The sequence below is a fragment of the Oryza sativa genome, chromosome 12, assembly GCF_034140825.1.
Source record: "Oryza sativa Japonica Group chromosome 12, ASM3414082v1".
Classification (NCBI taxonomy): Eukaryota; Viridiplantae; Streptophyta; class Magnoliopsida; order Poales; family Poaceae; genus Oryza; species Oryza sativa.
The window spans coordinates 7,663,833-7,684,322 of NC_089046.1; the positions used below are offsets into that span (position 1 = coordinate 7,663,833).

Consider the following 20,490-nt stretch of genomic DNA (forward strand, 5'->3'; position numbering starts at 1 on the left):
CTACATCCAAAACACATGTATACGGTCATGAAACATATAAACCCAAACTCGTCACAATAAGGTTTCAACAAAGTACCATAGACAACACCCAACAAAAGAGACAACAAGACTATGCTTCCAATCTCCTTCTAAAGTCCCACCCCAAACCTTTGCATAAATCTCTCTGACCCTTGCTTCCAACATTTTTCAGCACTCCTTTTCAACTGGTGACCATCCTTTTCTTTAAGCAACGATCACCACTAGCGTGCCCAGTATGTCTTCTTGAAGATCACCTGTAAAAATAAATTAGTTTTGGAGCCATTAAAGACCACACTATCTCTAGTTAACCATACTGCCCAACATAAAGCCGCAACGTCCACAAAAATTTGGTATTCTAGCCTAGTTCCAACTACCAAAAAGATTAACAACAATAGCAAGCAATTGATCAATCCCACAGGCTATAAGGACAATATTCCATACACATTTTACCAAACGATAATAAAAAAATAGAGGTGTTGTATTATTTCATTAGAATTACAAAAGCAATATTTAATGCTACCCTTCTACTTTCTTTTTGCTAGATTATGTTTGGTCAAAATGACCCTCTCTTTAGGTACCAATGGAAGATCTTGATTTTCAACGAAATTCTAAGCTTCCAAATGAACTATATGTCATTGTAGTCACATATAATAAAGGTGAATGGAGAATTGGCAGAGTCTATGATCCCCTCTAGATGTTTAATGCAGGGAGATCCTCTCTTTCCATACCTATTCTTGATATATGCATATGGTTTTTATCCTTGCTAATTGTTGGTGAAAAGGGAGGGTACAATACACCAAGTTGTTTGTTTGCAACCTTAAGTCACACATCTGCTATGTTGACTTATTTTGCTGAAGTTGAATGCACATAATTTAGAACATATCCTTGAGGTGTATGAGAAATGTTCAGGCCAAGCAATAAACAAGGAAACACAGCCATTATGTTCAGCAAGAACTTAAGTCAGACCGGTAAATCTCAAGTAATGGTACTATAATGCTAGATCTGATAAGTACTTGGGACTTCCACTATACACTTATCAATAAAGAAAACGAGAACCTTTGCTTATATCAAAGAAAGAATTTAGCAAAGCGTAAAGGGGTGGAAAAAGGAGATGCATGCCACCAAAGGAGGGGAAGGAGATAAGGATTAAAGCTATAACATTTTACCAACTGAGGGAAATGTCTATCGTGCACTACATGTGATGTGTAGGCAAAAGTGACATCTTCTAACCAAACGGTAGTGTGAAGAAATTAATATCATGATTAGACGATATTGAAGGAGCTAGAAAATAAATAGAACAAGATGCACTAGGTGTCATGGGGCTGGGCAGAATGAGGAAACAGATGAGTGGAGATGGTTTGTACGGCTTCAACCTCAGCATGCTTGCCAGACAAGGTTGGAAATTACTGCAGCAACCGGATTCACTATGTGCTAATGCCAAGAATTTTATTCAGTGCTGGAGGCTAGACAAGTGTGAGGTATGTCTTATTCATGGAGGAGCATTCGTAAAGAAAAGTGTTAAAGCAAGAGATTATTTGGATGATCAGGAATGTAAAAACACTTTGAATTTGGAAAGATCCATGGTTACTAGTAGGTATCACTAGGAGGCCGACATCAGCCCAGGGCAACCACTAGGTAGGCGGTAGGCACCGGTGCTGGTAGCAACAAGCACGTGAGAGAGGTGCTACTGAACTCCTATTGCCTAATCCACTTTACACGTGAGGTAGTTGGTACAAGTGAAACACAAGTCGGGGCTAAACAAAACAAAGATAGGGTTGGTAGGCACGGGAAAAAAAACATTGAAGCCAACAACACTTACGTAGCTAGTTTCATGCCTTATTGCTTAGCGTTGCTGTCAAAAAATATGATCCAAAATCGAGAAAAGAACAAGTATCCATCCAAGTTTTCTTACTAATTAAAATGAACTTCCATTTATCTTGAACCTAATTATACTTTTTATCCAACACATTTTTTCAACAAAATAATAATATATTCATGAGGATATGACAACGCAGATAGGGGAAAGTCATTAGTAGAGCATGTTTTCTTAAGCTTGTTTTCCCATAAGGTATTGAGAGTTTTGCTGAATAGAGTGATAGTCCAAAGTGAAAAGCTAGTCTTGCTTGTTCACCAAGGCTATCTTCTTTCCTTTTGGATCACCCTTCTACACTTTGAGCCATGGTTAGTGAAGGACTAGAAAAGCTTAATAGTTATGTAAAGAGTTGGTTGCTCTCACTACGAGAGGAATACTATTATCCATATCATTGAATCACTACATATAGCACCCCAATTACACTCTCATCCCTACTTCATGTAGAATGGTCAACCTGAAGGTGCTATGGTTGGAGCGAACTAGGCAAATTTGGTCGTCAACAATAAGTTGGCCCAAAAATATCTAAACTTTCCATGTGGGACTATTCCTACCAAACAAACACTTGGGTCTAATGAGCCTAAATCGAAACCATAACATGCTTACATGCACACAAGTCAAACCAAACTAGGAACATGCTAGGGTATTGAAAGCTCGTAGATGTCGCCTAAGGAGGGGGGTGAATAGGTGTTCCTAAAAATTCCTACAATGTAGCGGTCAAATTCAATTGACCGGAACTTTGTAATCTCCGACCAGTTCTCTCAGCGAAGCCTAGAGTGCTGGTCAGAACCTTCGCTCCCTAGACTCGGAATTTCTGATCGGTTGTATACTTCTCTGAAGAGTAGCTCACAGCAAGTTCAAATCCATCAAGATGGAAGCCTAAAAAGAGGTATGGTATAGGCAATATATAAATTGATCATAGAAACTCCAACAAATGGATCGTGCAACACATAAGAGAGCAAGTAGAGCAAAGATAAGTGATTTTTACCCCAAGTTCAGATCACAAATACCCTACATCTCCATTGAGGAGCTCTTGAGAGCCCTGTTAACCCCTTGCCTCACCAAGCGACCAGAAGGTCAACTCAATTTTCACTCAAAGTTACCTCTTTTTCTTTTGGAGGCAAAGTCCATCCTCACAAACATGCCCAGGTCAATCCATAGCATGAGGAAGCTCGTAGGTGACTCCTGGCTATCTAAGAGGTCACCCTCCAAGAGTAACAAGCTCTAAAAAGCAGCTTGGTGTCAACCCCCCAAGTGCTCAAGATCCTCCTAATTCACTCACAAACACAAAACTCTCACAAACACCCTAGATCCACACTCAAATCACCATGGGAGCCCAATAACTAGGTGGAATCCTGAAACCCCAAAAGAAGTTAGGACACAGAAAACGGAAAGTGGAATTAATGACCAAAATGCACTGGAAGGGATGGCGGGGTTAAATACCCACATCCTTATGTCATGTAGCAAGTACTCACATATTCAAAGCTCGGAAGTTCCAATCAGGAAACTTGAAATCTCCGGCCAACACTTGGTGCATAAGCTGAAAACTGGAGCTGGAACTTCTAACCCAAGTGGCAAGAACTTTTGACCCACAACCAAACAACACCCAAACCTATGTAAGTGATGTGCAACCATGTCTCTCAACTAGACAAAGGATGGACATTTGAGCACTTGATTAGACATAAGCAACAATTTGGAACCCCCCTTGATAGTATGACTTTCCTAGACTCAAATTCAAAGTACAAGAAATTCTAAATAAACCTTTGAGTCCTCTCATCACTTTGCATCATGTTTGTGGAGGTCTCTATGCATCATCCTAAGCATCTTGGGATTAATCACTGCACAGTTCTCAATAAAATCAATAGTCCCATTATCATTTTTGTCATTAATCATCCAAAATACACAAAGGGGGGTGTTGACGCAAAAAATGTCACAACACACAAAGGTATGAGAGATCTGTTTAGCTCTAGTGCAGGTCCTATCGATCAGGTTCAGAGTGTGCCAGTTAGTTTGATCTTGCAACTAACAAGATGAAAATAACAAGGTTAGGTCATAAGGCAGATCACTCAATGGACCGATATGGCATCGTGAGCCCAGCCGATGCCGATGGAATTTCGGACCAACGACTATAACCAATGGAATCTGCAGATAAGGATATATTAAATGAAACATTCGTTGATTCTTAAATATAACATAATTGTTAATAACCTATTTTTATTAAAACCAATCTTGATAGATTAGAGTAAACTGAGACAGTATAAGGTTGAAATAATAAACATAAAAACTAAGCAATTATATAACCTTCAATATTAGCCGATGCATCAAATTGATTATAACTTATCATTTACTTTTGTAAAGCTTCAAACTATCACCGACTAAGACTAAACAAAGTATAATCAACAACAATCTTCAATAATTAACCACAATCTTGATAGATCATACCAAATTGAGATAATATAAGATTGAAGATAATAAAAGTAGCAACTAGACAATTAAACTAAATCTTGTAACTTAGCTGATCTAACAGATTAATTGATGACAAGCAAATAACTGATCGGCGTTTGGTATAATGAATATAATCTATCGGATCAAACAAATTTATCTAGCAAATCAAGATCTAATAGATCGGACTTAACTGAGACATTATAAGGCTAATGATAAGCAATCTGATTGATACTATGCAAAGGAATTGATATATTAAATCTGACTAAGACAACAAAGCAATCAAAAAAAGAATCTATGTATTAGATAAGCAACGCAAGTAAAGACCTAATTAGTATATCGGACTCAACCGAGTAAGTACTAGCCAGGTCGATACAAGCAAAGTTGACAGAACTTACTTTCTTGCTAGGTATTGAAACCGATACAGCTCAAACTCGAAAACAAGAACTCGTCGGGAAACTAGGACGAGGGTGGCGATGCACCGAAAAGTGAATATTGAAATGTTGTTAGATCACAATGAACCCGGTTGTACATATTTATAACCTTGGACAGGAACAAATCCGACTCAAACATGACCTAATCGGCTCAGGACTCTAACTAGAAAAAAATTAAATAAGTCCGACTCAGGTACGACATGATCAGCTTAGGAATCTATCCATATCAAACAAACCTTCCTTGATCCATGACCTGACACAAAAATAACTCTAAAACTAACCAAACTTGTCTGATACACTTCCCAAACGTGGCAACTATAATCACGATGTCAACTTTTCCCTTGACTCAGTCTCAACTAATGACAATTACCAAATTTTGTTGTTAAGAGAGGCTAGATGCACTTTCAGGTATTAGACCCCACGCCCTCCCCTTCACAGACTGTCGCCCTTGGTAGCTCACCACTACTCGGCATGTGAATGGTCACTATCTCCCCTCGATGCTACGCACACCCGTGCGTCGTGGGTTAAAATTCTAATAACAGTTGTAACACCCCGGTCTTCAATAATCGGGATTAGCCCAGCTTTACATGCTAAGCGGGGCAACATTCACATAGACCCACATCACTTTCATCCTCGTTTCGTGTAAAAGTGTTAACATAGAGGTACGATGGTTGGAACGAACTGAGTATATAAGCCACCCAAACCTATCTAAACTTTTCAAGTGGGATTGTTCTCACCAAATGAACACTTGGGCCTAATGGGCCTAAACTAAAACCAAAAGCACATAGACCGAACCAAACTACAAATAGACTAGGGTAGTACACATTCAATTCAATACACATGACCTAATAATACTGGTAAGCAAGGTGTTAAATAAAGCACATTCATACGATCCCATCAACCTTCTATGTGCTATAGCTACATTATTGTCAATATGGAACAATCATATTTTGGATAACTAGTAACGGTGCATTGAAATGGGTCTATAAAACTTAGATGGGTTGCACTCATATGATTGGAAAGGGCTGAAAGCATGGATCAAGAATAAATCATTAGATCTAACCGGTTCAGCGGTTTTTTAGGGAGGCTGTGGTTGTGTGATTTCACGTGGCGTGCTTGCTTTTAGGGGATAGGAGGATGACTCTGTTATTATAGTAGTTGAAATAATGATGTTGCAAACACAAATAATAGACTAGGCTTAGTAGAACAGGTGGACATAATATGTTTGCATTGTTTTTTCTTACGAGTTCAATATTTATCTCCTTATATTTGTGTGACATCCTAGTTCAATTAGGATGTGACATATGTGACCTATGTGACCTATAAGAATGGGCATTCGGCTATCTCCAAAACATAGTTAATCCTACCGTAGAAGAATGTATTACTCAAAACAGAAAGGTTGAATATAACCTTATTCACTTTCGAATTTCACATTAGGACAGAGAGGCAAGCAAGGGGTGACATATTCAACTTTCTACCGTCTACAGACTTTGCAATATGCAATTTTATGTGATTGACAAATGAAATCTAACAAATAAACTTGTGCACACGCATCCTCTTGAGCCGAGTAGAGCAACTACCTGATGACGAACATAGTTTTGGTACAAGGTGGTTGCTTTGTGCGGTTATTTTGCATGAATCACATCAACCTATGCTGACATATAGTACACTACCAGCGAGCTGAATTGCATCAACCACACTTGAATCGTTGAATGGTACGGCACAGAGACTGACCAACCCTACCAACTGCGTCGTCGCGCGTGATACAATCATGAACAACTGAACGTTAAATACTACTTATGCCACTTGGTACAATGGTCATATTTAGAGAGACTGATACAGCATGTACAAATGCAAGCCCAAAATAGGATAGGGAAAAAAAATGGAACAAAGAAAACCCAAAGAATTAACATAATCATGAATCTGTGCTATACAGGCGACATGGATGGTCAAAATCATTTGGAGGGCACTGAATCATTTCATAGACTTGAAGTTTGATAGGCAGCAGAAAGTGTGAATGCGGCTCAAACATACTGCTTCTTGACGTGACACTATTCAGCCATGATACTGTTTAGCATGGAAGCGATTTTTGCTGTCTTATAGTCGTCCCTGAGTTGAATGAACCTGCAATTCAGATCCCAAATTTAGCATCAAGTTTAATAAAAGTGGTCGATAGGAAACTATCATGTTATACTATGCAAGATACGGTACCGCAAGGCATCTTTCCGGATACTGGGGGTTCCTTCAAATAAGGAAGCTAGACTTTCAGGAGCAACGATGAATACATTGGCCATGCTGCAAATAAGCAATAGAAATTATATTAGGGACGACTTAGAGAACCATCTGAGAAATAACAAGATACAAGGCGCACTCACATTCCAAGCAGTTCAAACTTTTCATCTATCGATGGGGCATTGAAGCTACGAACGAATTCCCCGTACTCAGTGATATCACGTTTCAGCCGTAACCCACCACTGCAAAAATTAATAGGACATTGGTCAGCATTTGACAAGATAACCCTTTCGAATGTGCAAAATGACACAAGGATACCTGGGACTAAATGTGAACTTCTGCCAATGATTGAGTAGCCCCTTATGCAAGCGATTTCCCTAAGGCAAAGCTCAGATTATTTATGGTATGTACTTTCCATGTCATTTAAACATCGCATAGAGTATAAAAGTACAGCATAAAATTAGCACCATACACTCAGATACTTGGATGTATTAGCTTATAATACAAATTTATTACTGGTAGCCAATTTAAATTTGATAAGACAACTATGGGAAGTTCATTCTGCAAGATAATATGCACAGGGCAGAAAGCAGCTCTGTACATAATAAGGAGTAATGAATGTGCATAATAAATATACAATAGTGCACTATTCTAATCTCGTAATATATTGGTTTCTCATATTCTTAGTTCATGAAAACATAAAAACAATTTTGAAGTTAAGATTTACATACCAGCTCAGTCAAAAAGGACTGTTTATTGAGACCTTCTAGAGCACTGAATGCAACCTCGAGAACACGAGATAGATAGGCTACAATTCTGAAATAACAGATAATCATATAGTTAGGCTTAGTTGTATTGGACATATTAGGTGAGCAAATAAAAGAACACCTTATGCAAGCATTGGTTGGTCGATGATCCGGTGCAGCTCCATCATCTGGTGTTCGATAATCTGTAGCCTTCTGTTCTGAAGACAGCAATCTTTCAACCTGTCAAGCAACGATAGAAGCACACACTTAACCAAACGTTGAAGATGCACAGTGACACCAAAAGTAACATATCTGATTCGCTGATCATGAATGTCAAACTAACAAGACACAAACACCTAACAGTGTGCCTGTAATGAGATAGGAGCGAACCTCAGACATGACGGTATCAATACACTGTAGCAGTCCTTTGTGGGCAGCAGCCTCAACAACAGATACTGCTGATCCCATATCTTCACAAGCTGAGGGGTGGGCACCATCCACAGGCAGCAGGAGCCGAGATATAGTATTTGAGAAGTACTGGAGAGAAGGAGGAAAATCAGCATGGTTCATCGTTTGGCAGCTTAGTGTAAAGTCTAGTGGACTCTGCATATTACCTGCTGAAGAATAGCCACACTGCTAGCACAACGCTGCACAGCAATCATGAAGGATCTAAAGCTACTCTCACCTGCAGCAGCTGCCGCCTCTGCCTGAAAAAATATTTCAAACCTAGCTGCATCTTTCATTCAATGATAAATTTCGTATACAAATGGGGTGTGATTGCCAAAAATGAATGGTAGATTAAACCATTGGAAAGCAGACATACAGCATTAGCAGCAGCAGTAGCAACCCTTCTACTAACACTTGTTCCAATGACATATCTATCCCGTTGAGTTGCTGCATGATTTAAACTCTCTCTAGCATGGTCAAGCCCTTCAGTCAAATATTGGCTTACCTATATGGTGAAACAACAATCTAATCAGATGTGCCCAACATTTCTAAAGACTTTCAAAAATTATTACTGTATGCAGTTCTTCACTCACTTGATCAAGCAAGCATGCAAATATGGATCTCACATTAGCTGCAACAGTAGCAGGCTGCAAACAATAATAATTCAAATTAGTCTTGACAAGAGAATATACTAACGCAACTGTCAAACTAATTTCAAAATTTGAAAGTCTGGCCAATAAGAACGGAGGGCCCTCTGAATTTCAAAATAACATGTTTGTTCATACTGGTCCATTTTGCACAAGACATTCAGAATAAGAAACTCTATATCAAGCCCACACAATAAATGGGATGAAAAATCAGCTCAACCTGAGAAAACAACAGTGTGCATCTAGATATTGCTTCCTCATTCCAGCGAACAAATTCAGTCACTACAGTAACTGATATCTGCTGCTGAAGTGATGTAGTCACAGCCGCTCCATTTGAACGTCCAATTGTGCCAGTTGACTCAGATTGCTGCTTGGCCTCAGCTCTCAATTCAGCCATCTGCAGAACAGTTCAATTTTGAAAATTACGGTACTTGAAATTTACATTTGAAATTCTGACATCCTACAAATGCAAAGAGTGACAACCTTTGATTGGTATTGTTGTCTGAGTGATGCCTGTTCAAATTCTGTGTACTCATCTTTGTGGGAAACAAATATGGATTCAGTGAGACCTAGTATGGTCATTGAACAAAATGAGAATCATGACAGCAATCAACAAATAAGCAACTGCATTCCAAATGTAAAAGTATGGTCATTGAATCGAACTACTTTAATTCGATACATTAAATAAGGGAAATTTTCCTTTTTGCCACTCATTACAATCATGTTCTCTCTATTGGCAACAAAAAAGTGCAGTTCTTTCTTTTACCATTCTTCCATTAGTGAACCTTTTTGTTTTGCCATCGCAATCTCACTGGCAGTTACTATAAGTTTGCTTCTAACAGACCAAAGTTCCAAACTAAAATAGCACTTGAAATTTAAACAAAAAATATAAAATATCAAGAAAACCAAATTGTGGCCACCTAAACGATATAAAATTTTCAGAAAAACATAAACAAGGGAATTACACTAATTTTACTATTTTCATAAAAAAGAACCATGAGAATGATTGGTCTGTAAAAATAATTTATACAGAATATCTGCAAGCAAATTTATAAATAGATAGGAGAAACTATTTTCCTTTAAATATTTTATTTCAAGACACATGTAAAACTTTTCTAACTAATTGAACATTTTTTCTGCTATATTTTTTGTATGAATTTCAAAAGGTAAAGATAAATTGTATTTTTCCTTTATTTTCTATTTCAACTATAATTTAGCTTCATAAGGGCATAATGGTATTAGGGGGGGCATATCTAATGGTCAAGTGACATTGACCAATGATAATAGAATAAGAGAAATGAGTACTAACAGAAGAGTGGCAACGGGTGGCAAAAATAAATTTTTCTCAGCATTTACAGGGCATCTGATAGACCAAGCCAAAAGACTATTATTTTAAAACTGCTAGAATAAATTAGGGTAAAGCCCATTTTACACCCTGAACTGCAAAATTGACTATTTTTCAATAATCGGACACATAGCATCCTAAACCATATGCCATGGTGGTTTTGATCAAAATGACAGTGGTTTTTCGCAAGCATGAACTTCAATTAGGTAAGTTACATGGTTGTGGACCTAATTAAGGCCCTGTTTGATTCAGCTTAAGCTTATTATAATCCAACTTATTAGGAGTAATCTGAAACAAACAGATAGATTACTATAATCTGGTAATCTCCTCCAAAGGCGCTTTTTCAGATTATTGGGTGGCTAAAGACCCACTGCCCTTAGATACTTGAAAGAAATTTCCCACCACTGCCTTCCGTACCTCTCAGCTCTCACCATATTTTTCTTTCCTATCCCCCACTCCAGAACAAATCGAGAATTGGTGTTCAACCTATTGTACAAACAAAATATTCATGATTTTTTATTTATTAATATGACAATAATTTTTAGCTACTTCAAATTATGTATTTGTTGTATACAGTGACAAAAGGATGAATAAGGCATCCAAAATAGCTGAGGGCATTATAGACTTTACCCTTTCAAACCTAGTAATCCATGCCTCCAAATAATCCAGAGAAACAAACAGCTCACAGCTTATTTTAGTCTAGCTTACATAATCCAGCTTATAGTAATTTGGCTAAATAATCTAGATTACAAAAATCTTAAGCTAAAATGAACAGGGCCTAAGTGACGTTTTTTCAACAAAATATGTGTAATAAGAGTATGAACTAGGAAAACCACCTCTACTTAAAAAACGTCCTAGGGTGTATCTAGTTTCGAAGAATCCAAAATAGCAACTGGATAAAGAACAGATGTACAGTTGTTATGTACAAAAAAAAAAGGATGAAGAACAAAATAAAACGTTGTGTGATACAAGATACCTTCAATGTCCAAATCCCCACAACTGATAGATTGCAACTCTTTAGCAAGTTCTTTTGTCTTGTCATATGCTACCGCCAGAACTCTGAGATACTGCCATTTCCATTTGATAGGAATGAGATCTATCATGCTATGGTAAAGGATTGGCAATATATATATTTATATATAATTTGGAAGTATAATATTGTACACGGTGCTTACATGCAGAAGACCACCCTCTTCTATAGGAGGTAAGTTAGCAAGAGAGGGCTTAATAAGAAGTTTATCAAGAATTGCTGTTACCCTTTGTTCTAAAACTCTCTGAAAAGCAAAGTACAGTAGTCTTACTTTATGCATGTCATAAACACATGGTCATCACTTAGAAATCACAGCTCAAGGAGACATACCTGCACAAGAATTGACATGACCTCATTTGGAGAAGGAAATACAGCCATTATTGTAGTTGCTTCTCTCCTCACAGTATCTGAAGCAGCAGTATGATTGTCAGATTACTATAAATGTATATCTTTGAACTATCAACTTGTAAACAATAATCATCAAACTTTTCACTACCTGCAATTTCCTTGTACAATACAGAGAGGCCCTCTGCAATACAAATGTGGTCAGCTTGTGGCCCCTCCTCACCAAGAACAACTTGAATATCAATGCTCATAATATCCACATCAATAAACATTGGCCGTGTTGCAACATAATGTTGCATAGCACTGGTTCCGCGGTTGAACTGCAATTAATGTAGCATAAATAACTTTGTTGAAAAAAATGAATCCTTAAAACATACAGATATACTGCATTCCTTTACTCACAAATTATCAGAAAGAAGGTATAAGAAGGGCCAGACAGATAGCTTATTTTCAGGTTGAAATTGAACTCACAAAATTTCAACTTGGAAGCCAATGGAAGGATTTATTATGCGCAACTAATCATAAGTTTGTAAATCCTCATATGCTAGATTTCTCCTAACAGCTTCAGGGGATATCTGATCAGCAAGACAGTTGAGCATGTAACTAAGAGTGGTATGCTGGCTTGTAATGTAAGATAAACAAGTCTAACCACACTGAAAGGGCCCAAAAACAACCCTTCAACATATTTTCCTGCATACAATGGCCCTGAACTAGCATATGTCAGGCCATCAAAACTGTCTGTCTATTAACTCAGTTTTGAGTAGTCTAGCGATGTTCATGTTGTCCTTCTTTGAAGTGCCTGAAGGTATCTTAAAGAAGCTGGACTATTATAGATCCAGATTTTTTTGGGCAATGTGATGAACAAAGAAAAAGTACAGATTAGCCAGATGGATTGTTCTATGCAGATCTAAGGAATGTGGGGGTCTAGGGATTCAAAATCTGGAGATACAAAACAAGGGCTTGCTAAGTGGTTGTATAAGCTCATTAATGAGGAAGGGATCTGGCAGAGTTTGCTTAAGAAAAAGTATTTGGTGAGAAAAACTATCATTCATCTGGCTTAATGGCGGTTAAGGACACCTTTCTATCGTGCAGGGCATTTAAGGTGCAACGTGGCACGCAGGTAAGATTCTGGGAGGATTGTTGGTTGGGGGATCAATCCTTGGACAAGTATCCATCACTATATAATGTAGTTGGAAACAGAAATGCAGTTGTTACAAATGTGTTGGGGAGGATACCTTTGAATGTCTCTTTTAGAAGGGCACTTGTGGGGGATAACTTGAAAGCTTGGTATGAGATAGTGGCCAAAGTGGTATATGTGAGTTTGTAGGAGCAAAATGATTCTTTCACTTGGAAGGTCGCTAAGAATGGTTTTTTTACTGTTAGCTCAATGCATAAAGAGCTTATGTATTACTATGGCAAGATGTATATGGAATGCGATCCTAGGCTAAAATATCAGATGTTCGTGGGTATAGCTGCATTGTGTTGGGCAGTATGGTTAAATAGAAATGATGTGGTCTTCAGTGGCTCCAATACTAACTCCTTTTTGCAGGTAATCTTCAGGGGAATGCATTGCGCAAGGCACTGGTCGTTGTTGCTTAAAAAGGATGATGGTAACATGATAAAGCATTATTGCAAGATGATAGAGATCAGAGATGAGAGTTTTGGAGTTCTTTTCTAAATACAGTTGGAACTTTAGAAAGAGAATTAAAGCTCAGTCTTGTTATCTCTCTTTGTTGCTTAATCAGTGTGTTTCGAAAGCTTTGTCCCATGTAATGGGTTGCGAGTCTTAGTACTCTTGTATGAACTTTTTGGCTGTGTACATCCTTGTGGATGTAGAGGTCGGATTTTTCATCCATCTATCTATTATATACTAAAAGTCCATTAGCCTCCCTACAAACGCTCCTAATCCGCCATGTGGCGTTCCTACAAACGCTCCTAAATCGCCACGTGGTATTCAAATAAATTGGTGGCCCGTTATTTTACACCATTAGATTAGATCTATTTGAAAAGTCATTGCTACACCCTTAAGGTATAAGCTTTATACAGGAGAAATTTTTACGAGAAAAATTAACGTATATTCCGATCGGATATAAACCCTTAACGTATAAGCTTTATACAGGAGAAATTTTTACGAGAAAAATTAACGTATATTCCGATCGGATATAAACCCTTATGTACTGTTCGCTTAAAAAAAATAAGCAAATATACGTGCAGCTATGAAGCCAAAATAGTAGTACCACACTGTACGTTGAAACCATATATACCGGAAAATCTACGTACGAACGCACAATGGAAAAAAAACAGAAACTTTAGGTACCGTTTATTTAAAAAACGTACGTACGTATGATAAAAAATATTAAAAAGGTACGGTTCACTAGAAAAAAAATGCATGTATGCTATCCGTCAGTAGACAAAAATAGATGTTTTTTTAAAAATAGTATTTTCTATAGTAGAAAAACAAAACTTATTACCCCACAAATATGGTAAAAAAACGTACAACAAAAATATATGATTTGAAAATATATGTTTTCAGCTGCGCGGGCATTCTTCTTTGAAAATAGACTTTAAAAAGTCGATCTAACAATATATAGTCACCATCTATTTTGTTTATGCATGCAAGTGAAGTGGTACTGGATGAAATAATATACAGTCACTTTCTTATTATAATTTTTCATATATGTTTGAATGACATGGATTGAATAGAACTTAGAAGAATATACATTTTACGAGTGAAGTAGATAACATACGTATAAATTCTAATTGTGATTTTTATCATAAATAACACAATGGTCTAAATAGATAAAAAAACGAGTGTATCATTTAAAAGTTAAAAATTATGACGAGTTAAAATATATTGTTACAAATAAATATAAAATTTAGAAGGTTGTGGTTATTTAAAAATTATTGTTGCAAATATTTTCATAAAGAGAAAAAGGGAGAAAAAGTAATCAAGAGGATAAACTTTCTACAAACGCTTATAATCCGTCACTAGTACCGTATAAATGCTAATAGATCGCCATGTGGCACTCTAATAAATCATAGAAAATGTATAAAAAAAAGCAAAACATCCGACCAATCGGTTTGCATTTAATCTGGTGGACCCATTATTTTCAACTATTAGATCTATCTTAAAAAGTACTAATTAAATTTATCTGTTAAAAGGCCCACATCGTAATGCCACTACCGGCCAATATACATGCACGTTGGTATGTAGGTATTCCTTCTTAACAAAAGTAGGTACCTACGTAGAGTACATACACAGCTATTCCTATGTACAGTACGTACACACGCCGGGTCCCACATCCTTTTTTTTTCTTTTTTCTTCTTCTCATCATTTAGATTAGATGGAAAACCAAACTAGTAATTCAAACTAATATTAACTATGCTTTAAGTTGTAAAAATATATGCTATTTTGAGTTATATTCAAATTAGGTGCATGTCATTGAAACACCCATAAAAAAGTATAGATAAATTAAAAGTATAGATTATGTTATAGTTAAATTAGACTTACATTTTCCAAAATAAAAACAACTTCAAGTGTGTGTAGAATTTCAAAAATTACTAACTCTCTATTGTAAAAAATACTGATATGGCAAAAGGATGTTACTAAATTTATCATAAATATATTTTTATGTATTATGTGTTTACTCTATTCATATATTATTAGAAAATTGAAGATCAAATATATTCATTTGACACCATGTCAATATCCCTTTTCTCCCACTTAGCCTTCGTTTGATCTAGCTCATTAACTTAGCTTATACAGGGCACACGAAAAGACACAAGTCATTAGCACAAGATTAATCGAGTATTATAGAAGCTTGAAAATGGAGTTATTTGTATTTTTACAAAATTTCTATAATAAAAAATATTTTGTAAAATACGCACCATTTAGCAATTCGGTAAACGTGGTCATGGTAAATAACGAAGTAGGCACTCCAATAAGCACTTTAGAACTTAACCATAAATTTATTACTTATGCACTAAAACTAAATATGTAGCATATAATATACTTTGTGAATCAAGAATAGTATAATATATCAATCGTATGTCCCCGATAAATCCTATGTAATAAGTTCTATATACAAACCAGTGTCAACAATCGTCAAGTTATATTGTTTATGATACATCCATGCACAATGCACTTAGTAATCAGTTGACATCCAGTAAGCACATGCGTCATCAAGCACCGAAGATATAGGATGATTCTAAGTGGGAACCCATTAACAAAAAAATGATAGATAAGTAGAGGATGTCACAAAATCACAACAAACAATAGTTGACTACAAGTAGATTGTGAGTATGAGCAATAGAGTTCTTATACTTCTACAAACACTTGTAAGATGTCATGTGATGCTCCAATAAATAGGAGGAAATTTAAGAAAAAAATATAAGGGAAAAATAAAACATCATTGTTGCAAAGGATGATGATAGGTAAGTTTACATATAACCAAAACAAAGTGATTTTTGTTTGAATATGATAGACACTATCATTTACTATATCAAATTATATGGTCTATTTCACGGTATAAATATTTCCTTCTTTTATGGTAAGTTTATGAGGTAATCTATTGTTCTTATAGTTAATATGATGATATATGACTTTTTTCAGTATTTTTTTTATATAAACAAAAAATAAATTGCCCACACATCTGCGAGGGCTTCCTTCCTAGTTATCTAAAAAATCAAAACTGTCTGTCTAGCCCATTTTTTATTTGAATATTGTAAGTTGTTGTTTTGCACCTGAAAGAAAAGTTGCAAAAGAAGAACAGTGACCATTGTGTTAACCTTGCTCTCTCTAATAGTCCTATACTAGTAGACCTCCATTGTAATGGAATGAAATTGATGTTTTTTCTTTCAAGAAGAAAACCTGAGAACGAGACAAATACTATCATGTCCTATGCACAGAATACACACCTGTGACAAAATTTTAGCACATTCTGCCATCGTAGACATCTCCCGCCTCTGTGATGCAGTATCAAACCGAGCTAACAATCTATTCTCCAATTCTGAATAAAGATGATCATTCAAAACTAGATTCAACAAACTAGTAACACAAAGGCTAAAAGTGAACTGACCATTACAATACTCTTGAAGATTTGCAACAGCAACCTCCAAACCACGACTTGCATTAGCAGAACCAACAGCTGATGGTACACCATGTCTACCAACATCCTCCTCGGCAAATGAACCTACATTAACAAAACATGCAAACCGTTAAACATCATATTATGAAAGAACATGCTGGGCCCAAAACCAAATAGTAAATCAACTATTTGAAGCTTGAAGGAGTTCTCCTTCAAAAATCAATAATAGCTGTGCTCTCCAGCTCTACAGCCAAAAAATATATATGTTTTACAGATTTAGCATATACAATTGACTGCACATAATCATAACTGTGATGCCCATCAGAAGGAGCAGAATATATTTTCACGGCAGCTGAAGTCATTACATTAACCATTGTTGTTTCAAGCAGTAGTAAGGTACCATACTACCATATTAAAAGACCTCATAAAAATTAGACACATGCTTGATAATCAGTCTATCACTCTCCTGGAATCCAATGATTCTTGGTTATATATTTGGGGGTCTCCAAAATACACTTCGCAGCATTTCTATAAGCTCAATTTTTGGTCCTTGTCACCCCCTTCTACTTTTAAATGGATCTGGCAGAGTAAGGTTAACATGAAAATAAAAGTTTTTAGCTGGCTCTTATTCATGGACAGAGTAAATGTGATTTCAGTAAAGCTTGTTGCAATAGACTGGGCTGGTGTTGGGATACTTCATTGGAGTTCCATCAAATGCTACAAACACAACGTTCTTCATTCCCGCATCGATGTTTCATGGAGCTGTTCCTGCTTGCTGCTTGGAGTATTTGGAAAGAAAGAAATGGGCTAATTTTCCAAGGCATACAGCCCTCTGTTTCTAATTGGGTGAAGATTTTGAAGTCTGATTTGAGCCTACATTTAATAGACTCAAGGAAAGTAACAGACCTTTAGTACAATCATGGATTGATCAGTTGTAATCGGCTTAGTCCTTTTCTTTTTATCTTGTTTCTTCTTTTGTAAATATTTTTTCCTTATATAATATATACCGTGGGGGCCTCCCCCACTGTCTTTTGATCAAAAAAATTAGACACATGCGACTCCATAAATATATGAAATTAGTAGGGCATGTATCTGGAACAAACAGAATCTGTACACAGACGCAGTAACAGGGATATGAAAAGAATGTAAGGTGCAACAGAAAACTGCTAAACATTGTGTTGATCCCGTGAGACAAAAATGTTGTGAGCTTACGCAATTTCTGTGCAATTGAAGCTGCCTCAGCAACACGACTGTCATCAGAAAATAAAGGAGAAAGTTCCATAAGATCCCCTGGTGTGCTGTTGAACTCCATCAGATACTGCAAAAGAAGTATATTTTGTTTAAAATGAGGTCACGGGTCATGAAAAAGTATTGGAAGAAAGAACATTAGTAATGTCAAGCAACTACATTACCTTGATGAGATCTATTGTCTGACTAGCAGTTTCCCTCTGGGATTCTGCACTCTAAAAATGAGAAAACAAATGTTCAGTATGAAAACTAAGCAAGTTCCGATAAATTATATCAAAGAGTAATGTCACGATCAGTGAGTATATGTAACAATTGCAGTCATAGATATTGAGTAAGAGAAGATTACCTGTAAATGATCACCAATTTTGGCAGCTGTTTGGCCAACACTAGAAATACGGGAATCCAACCTAGCAAAGCTATCAAATAAACCATCCACACCTTTCTCAAGCTGGAGTAAACAAAAACAAAGGAACAATGAAAATGAAAAATAAGCAAGAATTAGTAGTTCAAGTGTTCAACAATATATCCCAGGAATATGTTTCAGCGCTACAACTAATAAACAGTCCTTACCTCCAGAATGGAGCTTAAAACTTTCATTATAATATATCATATTATGCTCCCCTAAAAACAACTCTTCTCAAAGGTATAGAACAAAACATGGTCAATCAAAAAATGGAATCTAATTCAGAGGGTTCATGTGGCTATGGGAAAATGTAGCTACAAGAGCGGGAATACCATTTTTTTTTTACCCAGCTCATATATTTTGAATTTATAACAGTAGTTTTCAGAAGAAAAAAATTCATTATATTATATTGTCATTTTTCCAGGATACCAAATGAGGAAGGACTACATTGTTCATTTATATTTATATAATCACAAAAGATAAATAATAGAAAGGAACTGTTGGAGTAAACAACCACATAACACACCAGGAGCCGTTGTGCAAAAAAGCAGTAATTAACATGCAGCAGAGTTTTTTAATCAAACTACAACCTTCATCAGATACTGTCCGTAACAAGAAAAGCATTTTATAACCAAATACCTAGAAAAAAAATGCCAACAAGTACTCTGGTACAGAAGCTTTTATACTGTTAATTGTTTCCCTAATGCTCTACATTCTGTCATTCTGAACATCAGCTTCCCAGTTTACTATCAATGAAATTTTCCAAGAGATTGGTTTAACTGGTTGTTTGGGAGAAATAAACAAAGTGAACAGGTCTAACAGAATATGCAGGCCAGAGATGTGAAGCAACATTTATGAGCAGAATATTTTCTCGTAAAGAATGTGTATTAACTATGCAATTACATCTATACAATGTGCATAACAGAATTTAAATTGCAATGGATTTGCACTTGATTTAACTGTGGTTAACAGGATGACAGATCGATTATCATTACCAGAAGGAGCAAAAGGAGTACAAACATTTCCTTTTGTACTGTGGATTTGTCAGATATATCCCTAAACGAAACCAATTGTTGTTTCTGTATCCATAGGGTCTTTCTGGTTTTATCCTTTTTTCCTAGTGTTATTCAATGTGATGGTTGTTTGTCTTCGCGCAAATATTGTTAACAGCAACGAATTTATAAGAAGCGTGCGTTTGTAGAAGCTAACCTCCCCGAGCGTCTTGCGATGCTTGGCGTCCTGCGTGGCCACCTCCTTCTTGAGATTCTGGAGCCTCTTGTCAATCTAGCAACACTCGAAAACATAACCCAGCAACCTCATCAGCACAACGCCGCGGGGCACCCAATCAACTCACGCATATAGAGGCAGGCAGGGCACAGGGGATCGATGACCGGACCTGGCGGCGGAGATCGACGAGCTCCTTGCATGAGTGCTTGAAGAGCCCCAGAAGCTCGTCGACGGCGGGGAAGACGGGGGGCGCGGCCCCGAGCACGGGCGGCGGGGGCGGGGGCGCCCCGGGCGCGTCGTCCCCGCGGAACTCCGGCAGCAGCTCGTCCACCAGGGTCCCGAACAGCGCGTCGAACGAGAAGTCCCCCTGGGCGCACACGCAATGGCAACAGCACACACCTCAGACGCCGCCGCCGCCGCACCAAATCGCAGGAGGGAAGGACGGGGGCGAGTTGTTCTCACCTTGAAGTCGTCGAGGTCGAGGGTTAGCGGGAGCGCCGCCGGGGGGTCGGTCGCCGACGGCATGGCGGGCGGGCGGGCGGGCGGCGAGATCTGGGTGGGGGAGGCGATCGAATTGGGTGGGGGAGGTTGGGGGCGGACGGAACAAGAGAGAGAGAGAGAGAGAGAGAGAGAGGGAGGGAGAGAGAAATGGCGGATCTAGTAGTGATGGCTAATGACGACGAGTCTCTCTCGACTCGAGTCGAGTTGAACGTTGGGAACCGTGGAGGGGAGGAGCGAGCTTCTCTGGTCGTGCTCCTGTTCGGCCCTGTTCGTTTCTCCTAGGAGCAAGTTTAATAGTACAGCTCGCTACTAGCTTCTAATTTATCTATAGTCAATCTAACAGCTAATTCATATAATAGTTGTTTACTATACTATTAATATATGGTCACTATTAATATATGGTCCCACCTATCATATACACGGTGCGTCTTGGAGTCCGTGCTACAGCTGGCTACAGATCTGTAACCC

The 20,490-nt window shown here is 37.5% G+C and overlaps 1 protein-coding gene across 1 annotated transcript; it reads right to left on the bottom strand.

The window, feature by feature from the left end:
* Positions 1–6,165: 6,165 nt before the first annotated feature.
* Positions 6,166–20,235, bottom strand: LOC4351857 (exocyst complex component 5-like). The gene is made up of 24 exons (NM_001423371.1): positions 19,984–20,235; positions 19,691–19,888; positions 19,504–19,578; positions 18,238–18,339; positions 18,056–18,106; positions 17,856–17,961; positions 16,635–16,748; positions 16,474–16,565; positions 11,708–11,876; positions 11,542–11,618; positions 11,357–11,455; positions 11,158–11,248; positions 9,320–9,405; positions 9,057–9,233; positions 8,783–8,836; positions 8,566–8,694; positions 8,357–8,449; positions 8,133–8,279; positions 7,885–7,982; positions 7,728–7,812; positions 7,315–7,373; positions 7,140–7,238; positions 6,976–7,059; positions 6,166–6,888 (listed from the first exon to the last, which is right to left on the bottom strand). The coding sequence occupies exons 1-24, from the start codon at positions 20,044–20,046 to the stop codon at positions 6,816–6,818; spliced, it is 2,421 nt and encodes an 806-aa protein (NP_001410300.1). The 5' UTR covers positions 20,047–20,235; the 3' UTR covers positions 6,166–6,815.
* Positions 20,236–20,490: the final 255 nt, after the last annotated feature.

Coding starts and splice junctions, on each gene's coding strand:
- LOC4351857 (NM_001423371.1), bottom strand. CDS start 20,046: ATGCCGTCGGCGACCGACCCCCCGGCGGCGCTCCCGCTAACCCTCGAC. Junction 9,406..11,157: donor TGGGGATTTGGACATTGAAG/GTATCTTGTATC, acceptor TGACCATACTAG/GTCTCACTGAATCCATATTT. Junction 7,983..8,132: donor TTGATACCGTCATGTCTGAG/GTTCGCTCCTAT, acceptor GTTGCTTGACAG/GTTGAAAGATTGCTGTCTTC.